The following is a 21,980-nucleotide window of genomic DNA, read 5'->3' as shown; positions in this document are numbered from 1 at the left end:
CAAAGGAGTGGCTTCGTAAGAAGTATTTCAAGGTGCTGGAGGGGCCTAGCCAGTCTCCAGATCTCAACCCCATAGAAAACCTTTGGAGGGAGTTGAAAGTCCGTGTTGCCCAGCGACAGCCCCAAAACATCACTGCTCTAGAGATCTGTATGGAGGAATGGGCCAAAATATCAGCAACAGTGTGTGCAAACCTTGTGAAGACTTACAGAAAACGTTTGACCTCTGTTATTGCCAACAAAGGATACGGTATATAACAAAGTATTGAGATGAACTTTTGTTATTGACCAAATATTTATTTTCCACCATAATTTGCAAATAAATTTGTTAGAAATCCTACAATGTGATTTCCTGGATTCTTTCCCCCCATTTTGTCTCTCATAGTTGAGGTATACCTATGATGAAAATTACAGGCCTCTCTCATCTTTTTAAGTGGGAGAACTTGCACAATTGGTGGCTGACTAAATACTTTTTTTGTCCCACTCTATATACTACTTTTATTGAAGTTACCTGCCAGAGGTCAGTGTAGATTGCAATGATACACTGAATACATAAATAAACATTGGGATTTTGCAGTGAAAAAAATTTCATCTTATAATGAGGAACACTAAAATATAGCTGTAACCCTGGATACAGGAGTATATAGTATTGATATTTTTCAGAAAAATGTTGACAAAGGCCATTGCTTTGTACTGGTGAAAAAGTTGCAAAAAATAAGTTTAATATTACTTCAAGATAAAAAACTGAAGCTGATCAAATACAAAAATATATCTTTATAAAAAACTGCTTTCTGATTAGGAAGCCATTTTATATTTGTTAAAAATTGTATTTCTTAATAATATTAAAATTTAAGTGTATTTCATTGTGGCTCATTGAAGAGTCCAAACAAAAGCTGTCACATTTTTCTTCCTTTGAGAACCCCCAAGAATCTAATTATAACACCATTTTTCAGCAGAGACTCCAATATGATCTAACCGTAACTGTAACCCTAACCTTAACTCCAAGCCTAATTTCATTTTCATTGTCAATGGGTTTTTCCCCTGTTTTTCCCCTGTATTTCACTGCAGCCCACAGAAGAGTTGGAACAAAAAGCTCTCACATTCTGATATTAAAAATGTTTGTTGTTGTTAGCTGCGAAGTCGTGTCCGACCCTATGGACAACGTTCCTCCAGGCCTTCTCCTCTTCTACCATCTTCTGGAGTCCCTTTAAGCTCACACATACTGCTTCAGTGACTCCATTTAGTTTAGTTTAGTTTAGTTTATTTGATTTATATACCGCCCTTCTCCTTGGTGGGACTCAGGGCGGTTCACAGGGCATACATAAAAAACACTATACAAAAATTAAAAAGAATTAAATCCATGCCCAATTAAAAACAGAAGTACAGATTAAAAACAATTAAAAGCCCATAATCCCCCATCAGGCCAGACCAGCTAATTCGAACAGATGGGTCTTCAGGCCCCGACGGAAAGTTCGAAGGTCTGGTGCCATCCGGAGCTCCACCGGCAATTGATTCCATAAAGCCGGAGCCCCCACAGAGAAGGCCCTCCCCCTGGGAGGGCCACCTCATTCTCAATTCTTTGGCGCTCAGCCTTTCTTATGGTCCAACTTTCACATCCATACATTGCAACTGGGAAGACCATAGCCTTGACTATACGCACTTTTGTTGACAGGGTGATGTCTCTGCTTTTTAGTGTGCTGTCTAGATTTGCCATGGCTTTCCTCCCTAGGAGCAAGCGTCTTTTAATTTCATTAAAAATGTTATGTTCCCAAAAATACAAAGTTTTGTTTCTCAAGTGTTTAGAGTGAGATTTAATGTCAATACATTTGAAATATTTCTGTTTTGTATAGTCATTATATCTCCCAGCCATCTTGAAAGAGAAGTCACTAAATCTTTGGCTTGGCACCTCGCTGGCATCCTGCCATCAAAGGCTAGGGAGGAGGGGGCCTGGGGAAAACAAATGGGCAATAAAAATATATGGGGATGTGATGGGGAAATGCAAGGGGGAATGACAACTGACAAAGACCAGGGAAGCATACAACTAGTTTGTGCCAGCGCTCAAGGGCACGCAACCTGAGATTGGAATGTGGACTACCTCAAATATCTCAGCATTTCTCAAAACACCTATGCGGCTCTTCATTGGCTGCAGATGAAGTGGTCATGGAGGGACGGCTGGGATGAAGGGAAAGCTTGTAACATTTTCATGCGGGAAATTCAGTTCTAGCCTGACTTTATTGTAGCCAGTATTCTTTAATAAAAGAAGGTATCACTTCACCCTAATGGAGTCGTAGGTCTTTCTTTCCTAAGGGTCCAAACTGGGACAGGCCTGACATTAGGCTAGAATTGCAGTCATGGTCAACCTGGAGAAACACCTCTACTGTGGGAACCATGCACAGAATGTCAGCTCAAGGAAGTGACCAGGAGGAGATCGAAGCCTGGGTGGAAACATCATTGAAACCCCCCGCAGGATTGGACAAATGCCTGGGAGAGGTGGAAGCCTGTAACGACCAACTGAAATCCTGGTGGTCTCAGAGCAGGGAGAAAGAAGAATTTGAAGAAAAGCCCATGGTGGTGTTTTTCACCCATGGGAGCCTCGGCAGTCACAGGACGAAGCCGCGAGTGGAGCTGCAGGAAGAAATGACCACAGAGGAACTGGATTGACAGGACTGGATGCTGAAACAAGCCATAAGGTTTCTGCGGGGGGCTTTCAGCAACCTCAAAGTGGGTGAAGACCTAGTTCAAGGAGCATAGCCGCCACCCAACTGGCACCAGCCCCTGTGGGAAATGATACAGCTGCACCTACCACCGTGGCCACAGGGGCATCTGTTCCCACAGTATCAGCAGCCATCCCAGCTCCACAACCACCCACAGGCCCAGCGGTCCAGCCCGTACTGCCAGATGGAGACGTGCCAGCAAGGCAGAGGGGTCGCAAGACACCGACCTTTGGTGTGAAGTTCAACAGAGATCCCAAATGACTGGTGTTCTTCCAGGTTCAAATCTGGACCTACATGCAAGAGTATTGTCTGGAGATAGCGATCAAACTGACCAAAGTATGATGTGTGGCCATGGCATTGGAGGGGACCAGAGTGGAGTGGATGTCACTCTCCATAATGACAATGCCTAGGAGCTGTGAAGCTTTTGATTGTTTCATGGCAGCATTCTGGAAGTGATTTGAAGAACCCCTAGCCAACCACAAGAGACCGGATCAAGACCATAAGTCAGGGGTGACAGAGCGTAGCTGAATACACCCAAGAATTTTGTGACCTGGCCTGGTGGCTGTAAGACATCCTAACCAGATGTTTCCAGGATAAGCTGAATGATGACATCAACCACACCTGCATTTCCAGGTAGGTTTCTCCCCCCCACACACACCTTTCATGGCTGGTACATCCTAGCGGAGGAGGTGGAAATTGACCTGGCCTGTTCCTGACATCATCCCAGCTATGAGTAGCAAAAATCACTCCCGGGGAAAAAAGAAGCCCTGAAGCCACCGCACAGAGCTCGCACTCTATTGGCTGATTTGAGTGCAGGAAGGAAGGGCACTGAGCTGCTGAATGCTGAGCTACACACCCTGCCCAGAAGACACCCCCGGGACCCACCAAGAATCTGGCAAAGCCTCTTCAGAGATTCTGAGAGTGAAAGTCAATGAGTTTACCCCCATTCTCCAAAAGAGAATTCTGTTTGTCCCAGATGATAATGATGCCTTGCCCAGTCATCACAGTAACCATACCCATAGAACTGGTGGTTCCATCCTCAAAGTGGAAGGGGAACCTAGTGGCTCTCCTGGATTCGGGTTGCACCAGATGCCTGGTCAACCCTGCCCTAATTGAGAAATTAGGTTTAAGACTCAAGCAACTTAAAATGCCCATGGCTTTTTTTCCAGCTGGATGGCTCGGTAGCGGGCAGAGGCCACCAGTGCTCATCGCTGAGCCTATAGAAATGAGGATAGGGGCACATATATAGACTTTATTGTAGCACCCAGCATGGAGAGACCCCTCTTGCTATGTTTGGCATGGCTGCTGAAGTGGAAGATTCAGTGGGCCAGTCTCAAAAGGGAACTGGAAAAGAATCTTGAGGTCCCTATCCCTAAGCTGCTGTGGGCAAAACTGAGAAGGAAGATAGGAGCTGCAATGGAGCACCCCAAAGGCGATCCTCAGATCCCTAAAGAATATTGGGACCTATGGGATGTTTTTAGTGAAAAGGGCTCAGACGTGTTTCCACCCCACAGGCCAACTGGCTGCTCCATAGAGATACTGCTGGGGAATAAGTTGCCCAAACGTAAACTACACTCAATGACCTCTAGAGATTTAGGGGGACTGTGAGTGTTCATAGATAAAACCTGAAGTGCAGCTTCATACAACTGCCAGACCAAGGATGGCTGCTCCAGTCCTGTTCAGGGAAAAGAAGGATGGGTCATTGTCTGTGTGTGGACTATTGTGGGCTAAACATTGTTTGCATTAAAAACGCCTATTTGTTGCCTCTGATGAAGGATATGCTAATGTGCTTGGCCAAGGGGAGGATTTTTCCTAAACTGGACATGTGGGTTAGAATCAAGGAAGGTGACAAGTGGAAAATATGCTAATGTGCTTGGCAAAGGGAGGATTTTTCCTAAACTGGACATGTGGGTTAGAATCAAGGAAGGCGACAAGTGGAAAATGGCGTTTTACCCCTTAAGGTTTTTCCAATTCTGAGTACTCCCCTTCAGATTGCAGGTTGCCCCCACTTTATTTATGCAGCTGATAAATGAAGTCCTACATAAGCACCTATACAAAGGAGTTTAGTCTATTTGTTTGACATTTTAATCTATATTGAGACAATGCCAGAACATATAAAATTAGTCAAGGTTGTGCTCAAAATGACTTACAGCAGCCCAGTTGTATGCCAAACTCCAAATGTGAATTCCACCAAAGTAAAATTGACTATTTAGGGTACTGCATCACCCACGAAGGAATAGAAATGGACCTCGAGAAAGTGCGGGCAGTACTGGAGTGGACTCCTCTCCGCACCCAGAAGCAACTACAGAGCTTCCTGGGGCTTGTCAACTTTTACCACCAATTCATCCCATCGTTTGCCCAGATAACCATACCCATCACCACTACTAAAGACAGAAGGGTGAGGGGAAGCCCAAAACGTAGCCAGCTGCTGAAATGGACAATGGAATGCCTAGTAGCATTTGAGAAGCAGAACCAGTACTGAAACACCCAGATCACAATGCCCCCTTTGTGATTCAAGCAAATGCTAGTGATGTCACGGTGGGGGCAGTGCTCTTGCAGAAAAACAAGCGGGGTCTTGCATACATGTGCCTGTACTTCCAAAAAGCTTACTGAAACTGAATGTAGGTGGACGGTTGGGAAAAGGAAGCATATGCAGTGCGCTGGGCATCTTGGAGACATTTCTTGAAAAGGGGGGGGAACAATCCTTTTTGTGGTATGGACTCACCATAAGACTTTAGAAGCTCTAAAGACACCCCCTCTCCCAAGATTGTCACCCAAGCAAGTCCGTTGGGCTCAATACTTTAACTGATTCAATTTCATGCTGTGATATCTTCTGGGGGAAAGAACTTCCTAGCAGATGTCCTATCCAGACTACTGCAATATAACAGTTCAAAACCAGAGATAATTAGACTGGTTATCCCTTCCTGGCAACTGGCAGCTCCAGTCACCATCAGAGTGCAAGCTAAATTAAAACCCAGGTAGCCAAGGACTTACGGGATGCCCTGAAAGCAGCACTGGAGGAGGATAAGTAGTTCCAAGCCCATAAAGATGAATGCATGATGCAATATGGTTTAGTTTGGGTAGGAGCCAAATTGTACATCCCTGAAAGTTGGTTTCTCAGAAAAGCAATGACTCAGAAGTTGCGGGACATTTGGTTTTGTCAAACTCCTGCACTTGGTTAAGTGCCAATTTTGGTGGCTGTCACTACATAGCTAGCTGCTCTACCTGTGCCTCTACCAAAAGGCAGCAAGGAAAGACACCAGGGCTCTTCAACCAGTGGCTGAACCTAAAGCCACATGGAAAGACTTCAAAGAACTTCATAGTGGAGCTGCCTGAGAGTTCAGGAAATAGCGTGATTTGAATGATAACAAATTTATTTTCTGAACAAGTACTTTTGTGCCTTGTCAAAAAAATCCCATCCACTTGCACCTTAGCCAAGTTGTTCATATAGTATGTCTATAGACTGCACGGAGCCCTAGACAGAATAATCTCAGATCGTGGAGTCCAGTTCACTTCGCAGTTTTGGCAAGAATTCTTAAAACCTTTGAGGACCACTTACCTCCTTACATCATCTGGAAACGAATGAAGGCTCTGAACATACAAATGGGATCCTGGAGCAGTACTTCAAGAGTTACATTTATTATCAACAGGACAATGGGCAGGCATCCTTTCACTGAGATTGCCTACAACAACTCAGTGCACAATAGCACTGGTTTCACCCTTTAAAGTGGGTTACAGGGCAGGATTTTGTGTCTATCCCTGATTTGCCCCAGGCCATCCCATTGACTGCCTCTTTAAAGGAGTGGATAACCCAATTACAAAATACCTGGCCAGTAGTAAGGAAAACACTGGAGGAGGCAAGGGAAGCATATAAAAAACAAGCAGACAAAAGGCTGCAAAACCAAAAGACTTTAAAGTTGGGGATAAAGTCTATTTATCTACCAAGTACTTACAATCTGGACAACCTTCCAAGAAACTGGGTCCAAAGTATGTTGGCCCTTTCCCCATAAGAAGGATTATGAAACCAGTGACTGTTGAACTCAAATGATCAAAAACTTAGATTTGTGCATCTGTTATTCCACTGCAGCTTCCTAAAACCAGAGATCATGTCTTCCTTTCCCTTCGCTCAAAATCACAGCCATCTCCCATGATTGAAAGGGAGCAACATTTTGAGGTTAAGGACATATTGGACTATAGCATGTATTGAGGAAAAACCCAATATTTAGTGGCGTGGAAGGACTTCCCTCCCTCTGAAATTGAATGGGTGGATTACAAATACATTAAAGCATCCAAACTGCTAAAAAAGTTTCATGAACAATACCCAGATAAGCCTTAATGACCAGCTAATTAACTCTGTATTTTCCTGTGTGTCTCCCCCTCCTTTTTTGGAGTCGAGGGTCTTTCTTTCCTAAGGGACCGGACTCAGGCATGTCTGACAGTTTGGGGATAAAACAGTTCATATAATCTGATAGTTAAAAGACTATTTCATAATAAACTACACATTTTATATTCAGTTGCTAAAATCATTTTCTAAATAATAGATGCTAAACACCATATCCTGTTGTATATGGCACAATTAGTGTACTGATATCTCCTTACACACCCAATGGACAAGACTTCACAGTCAAAATAAAGAATAAAATATTTCTCAATCCCAAGGTTGAAAATTTATATTAAAGACATCATGAAGGAGTTCAGGATCCATTTTGTTTAAAATAGGACATGTTAGCATATAGTGCCTCAACATCCATGATGACTGAAATTGTGGTGTTAGGGAGACTGCCAATAGAGTTCAGTATTCTTAGGAAGTCTGTGATGTTTTGTATGCAGCTGGGAGTGCTGGTGGTATAGGGCAGGGGTATCCAACCCTGGCAACTTTTAAGACGTGGACTTCAAACCCCAGAATTCCTCAGCCAGCATGGCTGGCTGAGGAATTCTGGGAGTTGGAGTCCACAAGTCTTAAAGTTAAGTCCACAAGTCTTAACATACAAGAGTTTGAGTTCACAAGTCTTAAGTACAGGATCCATGAAATTTGATAATACATGGAAAAAATGTACCAGTGTCCCCCACAACATGTACATCAAGCCAACATGAACATAATCACTCTGTATCAACACTGCATACCTTGCTACCAGACTATATGACTTTGTATTTATCCATAACTAATTCACCATTAGTTTGCATATACTTGCAAATCTGTGGTGCAGTCATGGGAATGGCTTATGCGTGACTTCATAATATGCAAACATTTTCATTGGTGATTTTGAACATTTTCTCATATTTTTTTTAGTTGAAACTCTTCCTTTATTTGAGGTTCATTGATGACATCCATGTTGATACAATTTTACAGAGGAATTATTGAGTCTGTTATTTGTACTTTCATAACTGGTACAGGACAGGTACAGATTCCAATGGATAATTAAAACTGCAGAAATAACAACTGCAACTACCTGCCTTCCATAAAAGACCTGTATATTGTGCAGGTCAGAAGGAGAGCTGAGAAGATATCTGTAGACCTTTCAAATCCTGGACATAAACTGTTTCAACTCCTTCCCTCGGGACAGTACTTTAAAGCATTCTATGCTGAAACAAACACAGGGGCAAGTAGTGTGGCTATAGTATTATTTATCCTTCTCATTATCTTCTTTACTTCCCCTTTTATTGGTAGTATTATTATTATTACTATTATTATTGCATTATTATTGATCATCACATAGTCAGATCTTCAGACTGAGTGGCATTTTTGTCTACTTATTGAGTCCTTATCAAGGACTTGGGAAAGGCAGATACGGATGTTTGATGATGTTACAGATGTCACAGGTGTTCTGAGTAAAGCCGCCTTCTGCAATTGACTGATGGTGAATTTGTCAATACCAATGGTGTTCAAGTGGTGCTCCAATTGTTTTGGGATTGCACCCAAGGCACCTGTTATTATTGGTACTACCCTTGCTTGCTTTTGCCACAGTCATTCTGTTGCTATTTGTAGGTCTCTGTATTTTGTTATCTTTTCCAGTTCTTTCTTTTCAATTCAATAAATTATTATTATTATTATCATCAGTGCTTTTTTTGTAAAAGAAAAGGTGATGGAACTCACACATGTCATACAACCCGCCTTGCCTACTCTACAAGGTTCAATCCAAAAAAGGTGCCGGAACTCCGTTTTGAGCGTTCTATGAGAAAAAAAGCCCTGATTATTATTATTAAAAATAATAATTAAGATTTAATCTTCAATTCAATTCACAGTCTGGGACTGGTAAAAACTTAACAGTTTAAGCCCTAACCAAGGACCTAAGAGTTGTTAAGGTAGTGTCTGAGTATATACGCAGTTCTGAGTAAGGTGTTTTTTTGCAAAGTCAGAATATTCAGGTCTGATAAGTTCAAATTTTCCATGTATCTAGGTAACCCTTTGGGTATTGCTCCAAGGGCTCGATTTCTTACACCATAATCGATTGCAGTATTTTGTTATTTTTTCTAGCTGTTTTTCTTCAATTCATGCATCACCTGGTATTGCAAAATCAGTGAACCAGACTTTATTCTTTTTCACAATACTGATGTCAGGCATGTTTTGGGCCAGATGTCTCTTTGTTTGGATTCGAAAGTCCCACCTTGACCTGTTCATTTTCAAGAACTTTGTCAATTTGATGTTCCCAGTATTTTTTCTGCATTCGAACCCAAGCTTCTGGCAAAGATTTCAATGTATGATTTTGGAAACTTGATCATGACATTGTAGATAATAAGTTTTTGAGATTTTATTATTATTATTGTTGTTGCTGTTGTTGATTTGCTTTGCATGTACACGTGTGTCTAATCACACTTGGCCAAATAAAGTATTTAGTTTAATTCAGTATCTCTTCAAATTCCATAATTACATCAACAACTTGCATCTTACCATCAATTTCAACCTTAACCTATCTACAAGTCTATTTTCTTGATGCCACGGTAAACATACACAATGCACACATAAGCACATGATACAGAAAATCTAACAGTCATCATTAATACCTACATACCTATAGATTTCATTCAGAACACATTAGCAAATATATCATGTGTAGTCAGACTGTACATTACAACTGAATTCGTTCTATCCTGTTTGATAGCTGAAATTAAGCCAAGTGTCAGGAGATTAAACTGTACAAAATGAGATTTGTAAACAAATCGGCAAAGCCAACTGTTTGCTAGGGAGATCCTAGTAAAAGAGAGACTACGAAAATAGAAGCACAGAACGCCACTGGTTGTCACCTATACAGCTCACTGCTCAAACCACTCAAATGCATTAATAAGCTACAGTACGTACCGCACAATGGAACTGTACTTACTCAGGTAGTAGGTAGCAGACCTGTATTTGTATACAGATAAACTGCCCAACTGAACTGATTACTGACAAAGAGCAAAAACAACAGAACAATGATGTTAACAGGGGAATCAGATCTTACATCAGACTCATATTTTTACTTTGCCTTCCTATGTATAACAGATCATAGGCACCAAACACAAGATTGGAAGTTCTTTCAAGTGTTTTTATCTAATGTGATGTATGCCACCATATAGGGTAGTTTACACAATCTATTGCTAGTTATGAAAATGAAATGAAATTCTTGGATTATATTAAAAAAGATTTTAAATAAAAAAAATTTTACTGGCAAATTTTTCATATATTTTTTTGATGTAATTTCTTTAAATCCTCTAATACCAATAGATTAATAGTTACCTGGCAACTTCTCTTCATTTATGCTTGGGATATTTAGTAGATTCTTGGATTAAATAAAAGACTAAATTCTGAATTTAATAATGTTTTGTTCACAACATTTTTCAAAAAAACGAAAACAAAATTTGAATTATTTTTAAAAAGTAGCGTTATTATTGTTTTTATATTTAGGGAAGAAGAAGAACGTTTGAGAAATAAAATTCGTGCAGATCATGAAAAAGCACTAGAGGAAGCGAAAGAGAAACTGAAGAAGTCAAGAGATGAGATCCAAGCAGAAATTCAGACTGAGAAAAACAACATTGTAAAAAATTTGAAAAGAAAAAGTAGCAATCCTCTGCCACCAGTCCCTGTGCCAAATCTTGTAGGAATAAACAGTGGAGATCCAGTGGATCCAGATATACAAGAAAAAAGGGATAAAATTAAAGAGGTAATGAGTTATGCCAATGGTTGTTACCTCCTTATCTTTATTGATGTGAGAAGCATTTCTATAAAGCTCTTGGAGACCTTACTGTAAGTGAGGCTAAATGCTAGGGCTTTTGGAATTTTTGCTATCTAAATGCTACCAGTTTTGCAATTTATTTATTTAATTAATTTATATAGCCTCCTACTTAATACATGACTCAGCAGTGAACATGCAACTCAGAATGTCAATGATTTGAAATAAATATAATGTTTGTGTAGGGCATTTGTGGTGCAGTAGTTTCAAGTTAGTCTTACTTCCTGGTGACTGCCTGAACAGGTTCTCTGCAGTTTATTGACAGCATTTTTTGGCTGCAGTTTGTATAGATTATCTTCTGTTATATAGGTTAAATGTAATCAATCATACCTGTACTTAAGATATGCTTTCATAAGATAGATGCCAAAGTTTCTTACAATCATCAGAGAGAATATTGCCCAGTCATTGTGCACTTTGAAGTGTACAATATTCAGAAGAATATTCTGAAGAAATGTAGGGAGGAGATTGTGAATACAGATAGTCCTCAAGATACAACTGGTCACTTAATGGCAGTTCAAGCCCCCCCCCCTGTACATACTACCCCGTTTCAAAGTTATGGTTGCTGCAACAGCCCTATAGTTATTCGCCCTTACAACCCCCCCTCCCCCGCCTCTTTCTCACACTGCCTCTCCCCCCCCATCCCGCCCCACCAGGACCTCACAGTTCTTGGCCTTGATCTCCACACCCATCACGCATTCCACACTGTGACGATCTCTGGACTGAATGTTGTAGAAGAAAGGCCAGACCACACGTCCTTAGGCCACATGGTGGTGCCCTGGAAATGGCCACTGTTTTTCCCCCACCTACTTGTGGGCAGGAATAAAATGGTGAGCACAAGACAAACCACTCCATTTTGCTGGCTTCATAAGGTTACACAGTGCTGCAGAAAGTTCTGCAGCACTGTGCAAACCATGTTAAGTCACCAAAATGGAATGGTTTGTCCTGCAGCCACATAGTGCAATTCCAAAAGTGGGAGCAATACTAGAAGACAATTTGGCCACTGAAAAAATTTGTGACCACTTCTGGAATGATGCCATGCAACCAAGAGACAAAACAACTCATACAGCTTTGTGAATATGGATGACATTATGAATAATACCTATGTATACACACACACACACACACACATGTATGTGTGTTATACATATATAGGTGAAACTCAAAAAAATAGAATATCGTGCAAAAGTTCATTTATTTCAGTAATGCAACTTAAAAGGGGAAACTAATATGTGAGATAGACTCATTACATGCAAAGCAAGATAGTTCAAGCCGTGATTTGTCATAATTGTGATGATTATGGCGTACAGCTCATGAAAACCCCAAATCCACAATCTCAGAAAATTAGAATATTACATGAAATCAATACATAGAACAATATTGGACCTCTGAAAAGTATAAGCGTGCATATGTACTCAGTACTTGGTTTGGAGCAATTACTGCCTTTTGCAGCAATTACTGCCTCAGTGCAGCGTGGCATGGAAGCTATCAGCCTGTGGCACTGCTGAGGTGTTATGGAAGACCAGGATGTTTCAGTAGCGGCCTTCAGCTCTTCTGCATTGTTCGGTCTCATGTCTCTCATCTTTCTCTTGGCAATGCCCCATAGATTCTCTATGGGGTTCAGGTCAGGCGAGTTTGCTGGCCAATCAAGCACAGTAATCCCACGGTCATTGAACCAGGTTTTAGTGCTTTTGGCAGTGTGGGCAGGTGCCACATCCTGCTGGAAAATGAAGTCAACATCCCCATAAAGCTCGTCTGCGGAAGGAAGCATGAAGTGCTCCAACATCTCCTGGTAGACAGCTGCGTTGACCCTGGACTTAATGAAGCACGGTGGACCAACACCAGCAGATGACATGGCTCCCCAAATCAACACAGACTGTGGAAACTTCACACTGGACTTCAAGCATCTTGCAGTGTGTGCCTCTCCATTCTTCCTCCAGACTCTGGGTCCTTGGTTTCCAAATGAGATGCAAAAGTTGCTCTCATCAGAAAAGAGGACTTTGGACCACTGAGCAACAGACCAGGTCTATTTTTCTTTAGCCCAGGTAAGACGCTTCTGACGTTGTTTGTTGTTCAGGAGTGGTTTGACAAGAGGAATACGACATTTGAAGCCCATGTCCAGGATCCGTCTGTGTGTGGTGGCTCTTGATGCACTGACTCCAGCTTCAGTCTACTCCTTGTGAAAGTCCCCAACACTTTGGAATGGCCTTTTCCTGACAATCCTCTCCAGGCTGCGGTCATCCCTGCTGCTTATGCACCTTTTTCTTCCACACTTTTCCCTTCCACATAACTTTCTATTAATGTGCTTTGATACAGCACTTTGGGAACGTCCAACTTCTTTTGCAATTACCTTTTGAGGCTTTTCCTCCTTATGGAAGGTGTCAATGATGGTTTCCTGCACAACTGTCAGGTCAGCAGTCTTCCCCATGATTGTGATTCCTACTGAACCAGACAGAGACCATTTAAAGGCTCAGGAACCCTTTGCAGGTGTTATGGCTTAATTAGCTGATTAGAGTGGGACACTTTGAGCCTAGAATATTGCACCTTTTCACAATATTCTAATTTTCTGAGATTGTGGATTTGGGGTTTTCATGAGCTGTACGCCATAATCGTCACAATTATGACAAATCACGGCTTGAACTATCTTGCTTTGCATGTAATGAGTATCTCATATATTAGTTTCCCCTTTTAAGTTGCATTATTGAAATAAATGAACTTTTGCACGATATTCTAATTTTTTGAGTTTCACCTGTACATTATAATCATTATGAATATATTGATAGTGTTGACTATTGCCATGTTCCTGTTCAGTAGGGAGCATCTGCATTTATTAGCTAGGAGTCCTTCCAGGCAGAAAACCTGGATTAGATCTAAACTATTAAAATTTGAAATACATTACCATTTCCTGTTTTCAGATTTTTAAGCTGTGTTTTGGGTTTAGTTCATTGAATTAATTTATTAGCCACCACAATCACCAAAGCAACTCTAGATACCATGCGAAGATAAGAAACAGACATAAACATAGCCAACAATGAGAAAAATATAAAGTGAAAGGAATCAGTGGATTTCAAGGATTAATAGAAGATGGGTGCATATAAGATGGATGTGTAAAAATGCTTTTTGTTAAAACATTGACACGTAATAGCGACATGCTACATGCTAACATTTGTATTTTATTTTTTTATTTTTTTGTAGATGATGAAACATGCCTGGGATAATTATCGGCAGTATGGATGGGGGCATAATGAACTGAAACCTATTGCTAGGAAAGGACATTCCACAAACATATTTGGTAGGTTATTTATATTGAAAATTCTACATTACATTTTCTTCTTAATATTAGTGTATCATCAATAATGTATTTTACTATGTGATGGACCAGCAGAAGGGACAAAACGGAATAGAAATAACATTAAGAACCGGTTTGGCCTAGTAGTTAAGGGGCCAGGCTAGAAAGCGGGAGACCATGAGTTCAAGTTCCACCTTAGCCATGAAAGCCAGCTGGGTGATCTTAGGCCAGTCACTCTCAGCCCAATTCACCTCACAGGGTTGTTGTGGGGAATATAGGAAGAGAAAGATGTAACCTTCTGACAAAGCATAGTCAATGAGAAAGCCAGATTTGCTTAACAACTGGATCAGTAATTTAACAGCTGCACTGATTCACTTAACCACTGTGACAAGATAGGATAGAATGGGCACAATTCACTTAACAAATGTCTCACTTAGCAACAGAAATGTTGGTTCAGTTGTGGTTGTAAGTCAAGGACTACCTGCAAAAGATATTAAGATGTCCTTTTATTATAAAATTTATATTAGTACAGCAGAAAATTAGTGATTTTCTAGCACTAGTACTGATGATGTTACCTAGTTACTGGTAGGGTAATGAAACGTCTGCAAGAAAGCAAACTCAGAGTGCACCAAGGACCCCTCAATTAGTGAATTTCTATAATCATTTATATAAGTGTGTGGATGTGACTTTAATTAATCAAATTCTATTTATAGTCACAGACTAAAGCAAATGGTAGCATGAGGATGAGGACCTTAACACAAGATGAGTTACAGAGCAGAAGTAAATCTACTTTTAAACTGTCTACAGCTTAACTAATTCCTCATGAATTGGGTATGCAATAATGCAAATTTAGCTAAAGTGTTATTTTAGAATATTCAAGAAGAGTTGTTGAATATAAAATTAATCAGAAGCCCTAAGAACATCTTAAGTAGCAGTTCTAAGAGAGAGTTTTTATGACATCTATATAACTTGTTGAAGTCATTAAAATAAATTTTAGATATAAGAAGGTTGACCCAAGATAAAAGCAGAGGTACAACTGAGAAGTTAAATATTTCTTTCTAAGTTTAAGTGATAGCAGAACAAAAGTTGCAACCTGATGCTAATAGTTGGAAATACATCTCCAAAAAGATAGTTTGCCTTGTTTTTGATTTACTCATTATATGGGCTTTGTGTGACCTCTCATATGGATGATGGGTCCTTCTAGAAAAGTCTGGAAGGTTGGGTGAGGTGGAACCATTTTTAAAACAATAACACTTTTTCCCTACAATTTATCACAAAATGCTTGAAAAAGGAGAGTTTCCAGAGCTATCTTGCTTACCAGAGTAATAGAAAGAGCAGAAAAGTTATCGCCAGCAAGTTGACTCAGTGATATTTGCAGGGAAAGGTACACTTTGTAACTTAATTTCTGTGAACTATTTATCTTGGCATAGCTAGTAGAATCATCAGACAGCTCTCTGTAGTCAGCGATGTCTTAATTTTCAGGATTTGACCCAAATGTTTAGATCAGGTTTCCATTCAGGTGAAGAAAAAAATCTTGCAAGAACCATTGTGGATATTTTAGCACTTTGGTGGCTGAGATGAAAAGATGAGCCTTGGTTAGAATCTGCACATTATTACTTATCCTCAGCCATCAATCTAGATAATTGCAACTTAGTGTAGAGCCCTCTTGGAGAATATTTGAAAAGTGTTGCTAGTACTAAATGCAATAGTTAGATTGGGTTTTGATGCAGGCAAGTTTTGTGAATTTTACAGCTTTGTGAATTACCCTTGAATTTTAAAAAATGGCTTTGAGTTTGCTTTTAGGCCCAGTTTATATGTGTTTAAACAAGCTAACTGGTTAAAGGTCAAGATGTGTGAAACTTGTCATTAACCTTGTTATTTCTTAAAATCTGCTTTAGAAGGATTGAATGCTAAAAGGTTACATTGATGGAGATATAAGCAAAATTTTATTTAAGCTAGCATCTTGCCTTTGGAATCCCCTTTCTAAAGTAATAAGTTTTAACTCATCTTTGGTATTTTTTACATTGGCAGTAAAATCTATTTTACATACGTTTTTGTAAATTTTGATTTTGACGGATTTTAAATGACTTTGCCCTGGTTGCTTTAAAGTTTATTTGTTCTGTTTAATTTTAAATTGTGTTATGAGTTTGTTCATTGCTTTCAGCTGTTTTGGGTGAAGAGATAATTTATAAATATTTGAATAAATAGCAGAACAAGCTGTCAAACTGATTAATAATTGGGATGCTGAAGGAAAAATAAAAAATTATTTTCTCAGACAGCTGGTGTAAAGACAGGAATTTTAACTTGTGGCACCAAAAAGTTTAATAAATATATAAATATAAAAAGCTAGGCTATGCCAAAAGGATAATAGGATTAAACAACTATTTGGGTTGAAGTCTGAATTATTATAAAGTGTCACCAAAGTTGTCAAGAGAAGGGAGAACCAAGTTCTCCATTTATAAACAGATGTCAATAGTATGACATGTTGTAACAGTTAGTTAGCGCTGTGTAAAGTTTTGTAAGTATTTCTGCAGCAATGTGGGTTGAGCAACATAAATTCTTCGATAACATTTTTGGTTTTCAGTTTTCATTAAAAATACCTAGTGTTCTACAAATTATTGACAGAATTAAATTTAGAATAAAGAGAAAGAGTACTGTATATATTTACAAGCAGGTCCAAATATGCAGTATATTTGAGATTAAGATAAGGGATCTTCATTATGTTGAAAATGTTTTTAAAAAAAAAACCACTAGAAAGGTAGTTCTAGGTACAGAGGCACTGCATGTTACAACCAGCGTGCAGAATGGTGATTCCTCAATCTCTATTCTAGCTTATGTATGGTACAAAAGTGTTTCTGTTTTATTTTTCATTGAGATATTCTTAAATTCCATTTAATTCTACAAAATGTATTCTTCCGTAAAATAACTAGTAGTGTACTGATTTACACTGCAGTTCAAATACAGGAAGGTTTAAAAGCTATAATTAAATCTTGTCAGATGACTGTGACAGTCTTTAAGTAACTAAATTTAACAAATTTTTTGTGTCCTTTTCCCTCTGTTAATATTAACAGTAACTTAGCATGTTTCAGTGTCAAACTGACAGGTACTCTGCTGCCTGTATTTACAGATGGAGTAAAACTTGACCATAGTATTATATGTGGAAATAGCCTTAATAGGAATCTTTTAGCTGAAGATAAGATACAACTTGCACCTCTTTGTGTAGTTTCTACTCATGCAGAGTATAGCGATCACCACATCATGAATAGAGAACAGATTTTACAGTAGTATCTGATTGAAAGCTTAGATGCACATGCAATCTTGACTTCCAGAGACAAGACAAAAATTATTAAATATATGACTGGATAATATTAGCTACAATCAGTTTTAAATTCAAACATAAGTTAAATGCAGTTTACATTTTGTCTTGGAGTTTGGCCCTGGCATGTCACTCAGAAGCCAAGTATAATTGTTGCTTCGGGGGGGGGGGGAATCAAACATTGTTTTTGTTCCTGATAACTCCAAATAATAACAGTCAACCTTGTTGTTATCCCAGGTATCTGTGTAGCTGGGCCCTTTAGCCATGGATTTCTCTCAGGCTCTGTTTCTTGGTCATGTTAGTGATACTGGTAGTGGCTTCAGTAGATGTGTAGTGATTCAGAATTACTGATTTTCACAATAAAAATGACAATGTAATTATTTCTGCCCCAAAGGAAGTTTAATGGACTTGCATTTGATCAATCTGAATCATCCAGATTGTTGCAAATTTGTATAGGTGGGAGATTGTTTTTTCCAATCAGACATTGCTGCTCGGCATCTCCAATCAGCTCTTGGTACTCCAGATGTTGATTGAGAAGTGATGCATGGCTTAATGTGCAGTACATCTTCTCTGTGTGTTTCTTTTGCTCTAATAATTGCTTTGTGAATATATTGTCACAATTAAGCTCTTCTAGGTCGAATGTGACGGTAATAATATCTTTTTCCTCTTTTAGTCCATGGAGCTGTTCCTCTGACTTTTTCAGTGTAATTGAATGTTTGTTGATTTTTTGTGAAGAAGATTGAATAATCTCATTTTCAGAGCCTATACCTGTCCAAAACAGTACTATTTCTTTGCGAAAAGCAGCAACAGTCAGTGTAGTGATAAGTATACAAGGCACTAAATATAGAAGAGTTGACTGACTTGCCTGTAGGAATGTTGCTACCACAAAAGTCACCAAAAGACCATAGCTGTATGCCAGAATAGAAGCTAGGAAATAGATCCCTGGAGACTCAACTTGAACATCAAATCTGTGGCAATAGGCTACCAAGAAACCAGGAAGTACAACATCCCCAAGGCCTATAGCAGTAAATGAAGCATTATCCAGAAAGGATGTTGATGATAATATTGGTACTTTCAACAGAAAAGGGATCTCTTCTGAGTTAGATGACCCAAAAATCGTCATATCTGTAATGTCTCTACCTGTTTTGGTTAGAAAAGGTGTGACTAACAGGCAAAATATATCATAAAACAAATGAGTGAACAGAAACAAGCTGCAGTTCTTTAAGGTAGGCATGTGAACTGTTCTCAGAAGGTAAATGCCAATTGAAATTCCTAAAACATCTTGCAAAACCCAGCTCCACCAGTTTTCATTTCGGAAAATAATCCAGGTTGCATTGACAGACAAACACATCATTGCTAGAAGCAGTGCTCTGATTTCTAGATCTTTATGGAAATACGGAAAACGGACTAAATGTTCTCCAAACGGGAGTTTGTTCACAAATGGAGTCAAACACCAGTATAGGCTAAAAGATGCATAGATACAGAAAATGCCATTCATTGCATGCATCATATAATCATAGAAGCAGTAGAGAAAAAGAAGCATGAAGGTGCCCATTACCATACAGGTACATGTGAAGCAGATATTGGTATCAATTGTTATCTCATCAAAATCTTGTGTTTGGCCCTGATTTTTTATATTGTCTTGTTTTTTCTTCTCCGTGCTTCCTGCCCAGTAGCTTCCTATGGCGACTATGCCCATTGCCATCAAGTAGATGATCCCAGTTTTGTATAACAAATTTCTAATCAGATTTTTGAATACTAAATAAAGAATATCCACATCACTGAGCATAAATCCCGGGAGAGTAATCTCTTCACAGTGGCCCCAATTGTGTCCAGATCTCAAGCTTTTCATTGGATATGGAGCGTCTCCACCAAGAAACAGAAGCCCCTCCGTGCTATTAATCTGACGGACTCTTGCATTCTGAAAGAGATTGCAGTTTCCCTGTCTGATAGATGCAATTCTTGTACTAAATCCACCACCATCATTGTCGTCTTCCCCAAAGAACGAAGGCAAGCAACACATGGCTGAATAGGTGAAGTTCTGAGTAAATGACTCAGGGTCAAACCAGTGTTTCTTGTTGTCTCCCTGATATGATTTTATCCATTGAGAAGGGAAAAGGAAACAGTAATCACCTCCTTTTTCTGGCCTGATGTGGAAGACTCCAGGGTTCTGAGCTAGCACAGATGGAATCAAAATAAGGAACAGTCTGATGAAGAGCAGCATCATTCTCTTTGATGTTCTATCATTTATCTTCATCTTTGGTACACACAGTAACTGGGCGTTGTTCTCCTCTTTTAGAAGAGGTTGGGCTCTTATTGGTCTTCAGTAGAAAGCCCAGGTCCCTAAGCTTGCTACATGATAAGCTCTTTCCTGGTAACATTTATCTTCTCACCATGGCTATAACCCCCAACCTTGTTTGTTACATAATAAGCCCACTTTTCTTACCATGGATACAGTTATCCCATTTTGTCTGCTGCATTGCAGTCTTCATCCTTTTTCATAGATATTTGTCCCTGCCTTTTGTAAAGACAAGCTCAATGAGATTATTACATATGAAATATAGAAGCAGAATTACAAAGTGGCAGTGGGATTTGGCTGCTGCTTAATTCGGTTATCTTTGTGAAGCAACTGTAAGGTGAATATTTCAGTGTAATGAGTGTCCTCAAAGGCTATCAAATGTGATGTCAAATATTTCTTGTATGATGTCTCAATGTTGTTTAAAGAAGCATGAAGGATTATATTAGAGTGCATATCCTTCATGTCTTCAAAGACATGCAGTAGATAATAAGATCGATGAGTTTCACAAGGAATTTTCTCCATGACTAGTAAATAGTGAAATGTTTTTTACTTTGCAATGCTTGCAGCTTGGGGAAGAACTGGCAACATGTTAGCAAACAGCTTGTTCATGAATAATCAGAATTCTTTTGAAGCCTGTCTTATGAGCTTCACAGGATGGTGGCCAGTGTTGATAATGCATTTATCAAAATAGACTGGAAAAATATGACAAACTGTAGTTCAAAAGGGCAACATTAAAGAAATTGCATTACTTAATATTGGAATGAAAAATATGTACTGTACCCATATTCCATCAAATGAGAAATCAAAATGGCATGGACTAATTCCTTAAATGAAACAGTGAAAAGCCCCAAACAATAATTTTCTAGAAAATAGAATACATAATAAGCAAAAAAATAGAAAAAACAAAGGAATAACTAAAGGGTTTAGGAAGATGAATAGAAAAAACAGCAGTGATTGTAAATAAAAAAGACATATTTAAATTTTGAATATCTTAATATTCAATTCAATTCAAGTTAAATAAGGAAATATTTTCAGTAGGGTTGTTGTTGTTTTAACAGCCTGAGGTCCAGGTTCAAATTTGGTAAATTCTCAGAATTATATTCCAGTGCTGGGTTGGAGCAAATCCTGAATAGGCCTGAGAGTTATGGTATTTCTTTCTATGAGTTCTATATAACTTTCAAATTCTATCTCCAGGTTTCACATTCTCTATTATTATTGTTGTTGTTGTTGTTGTTATTATTATTGTTGTTGTTATTTATTAAATTTATATGCCGTCCTTCTCCCTAAGGACTCAGGGCGGCTCACAACAATTAAAAATTAAAAAACATAGAATACAAAGATTAAAAAAGAATTAAACAATAAATAAAGAAATAAAGGACAATTTAAGCCAATAAAAACCAAATTTAAAAACCATGATCAGACCAGGCCCGCTTGTTGGAACAACCACGTGTTCAGGTCACGGCGGAAGGATCGAAGGTCAGGGGCCGTGCGCAGCTCCGGAGTCAGTTCATTCCAGAGGGTCAGCGCGCCCACAGAGAAGGCTCTCCCCCTGGGGGTCACCAGCCGGCATTGCCTGGCTGACGGCACCCTGAGGAGGCCGACTCTGTGGGAGCGAACCGGGCGATGGGAGGTTGACATTGGCAGCAGGTGGTCCCGCAATCTTTTAGAATGTTGATTATGTATGTAGTTAATATTACTTCCTGTTACTTCTTCAAATTGTTTTCAGTTAATCTGGCCTAAAGAAAGCTTTTGGTTCCACAAAGATTTGAGAATTGTTTCAGCTGATAAGCAATTGAAACAGATGTTTATTTTTGATATTCTAAAAATTCTTCATGGCTTACACATAACCATTTTTATCTTTATACAAACCACTATGCTCATAACTGAGTCCTTTGATTTAAATCCCTCTGTCAACGACATTGCTCAAATGACACTAAACTACAATTGACAGTTGCATTTTCAGCCTGTAATAGAAACAGTTCTACACATATTGAATGTGAACTAAGATCCTGTACAGAAAGTACTGGAGGAATAACAGTAGAGGCAGTTTGGTGTAGTCATTGAGGCATCAAATTAGGAACTGGAGACTGAGTTCTAGTCTTAGATACAAAACCAGCTGAGTGCCTTGGGCCATTCCTTCTGTTTCTCAGCTCAGGGAAGAAGGC

The 21,980-nt window shown here is 39.2% G+C and overlaps 2 protein-coding genes across 2 annotated transcripts in view; one reads left to right on the top strand and one right to left on the bottom strand.

Moving 5' to 3' along the window:
- The window catches only part of MAN1A2 (mannosidase alpha class 1A member 2), a 68,888-nt gene that overhangs the window by 13,488 nt on the left and 33,420 nt on the right, over positions 1-21,980 (top strand). Inside the window, exons 2-3 of the mRNA XM_083351875.1 lie at positions 10,590-10,845; positions 14,107-14,203. Coding sequence (XP_083208001.1) covers positions 10,590-10,845; positions 14,107-14,203 — 353 coding nt within the window. The remainder of the gene's footprint in view (positions 1-10,589; positions 10,846-14,106; positions 14,204-21,980) is intronic.
- On the bottom strand, positions 17,935-19,773 carry LOC310633443 (signal peptide peptidase-like 2B; the record flags this gene model as incomplete). Its single annotated transcript, XM_083351148.1, has 1 exon — positions 17,935-19,773. One exon carries the CDS (start codon positions 19,771-19,773, stop codon positions 17,935-17,937), a length of 1,839 nt encoding a protein of 612 aa, XP_083207274.1.

This window comes from Vipera ursinii (genome assembly GCF_947247035.1).
Source record: "Vipera ursinii genome assembly, chromosome: 2".
NCBI lineage: Eukaryota > Metazoa > Chordata > Lepidosauria > Squamata > Viperidae > Vipera > Vipera ursinii.
Note: the sequence above shows the minus strand (reverse complement) of the source record. Positions and strands in the feature narration are given on the sequence as shown.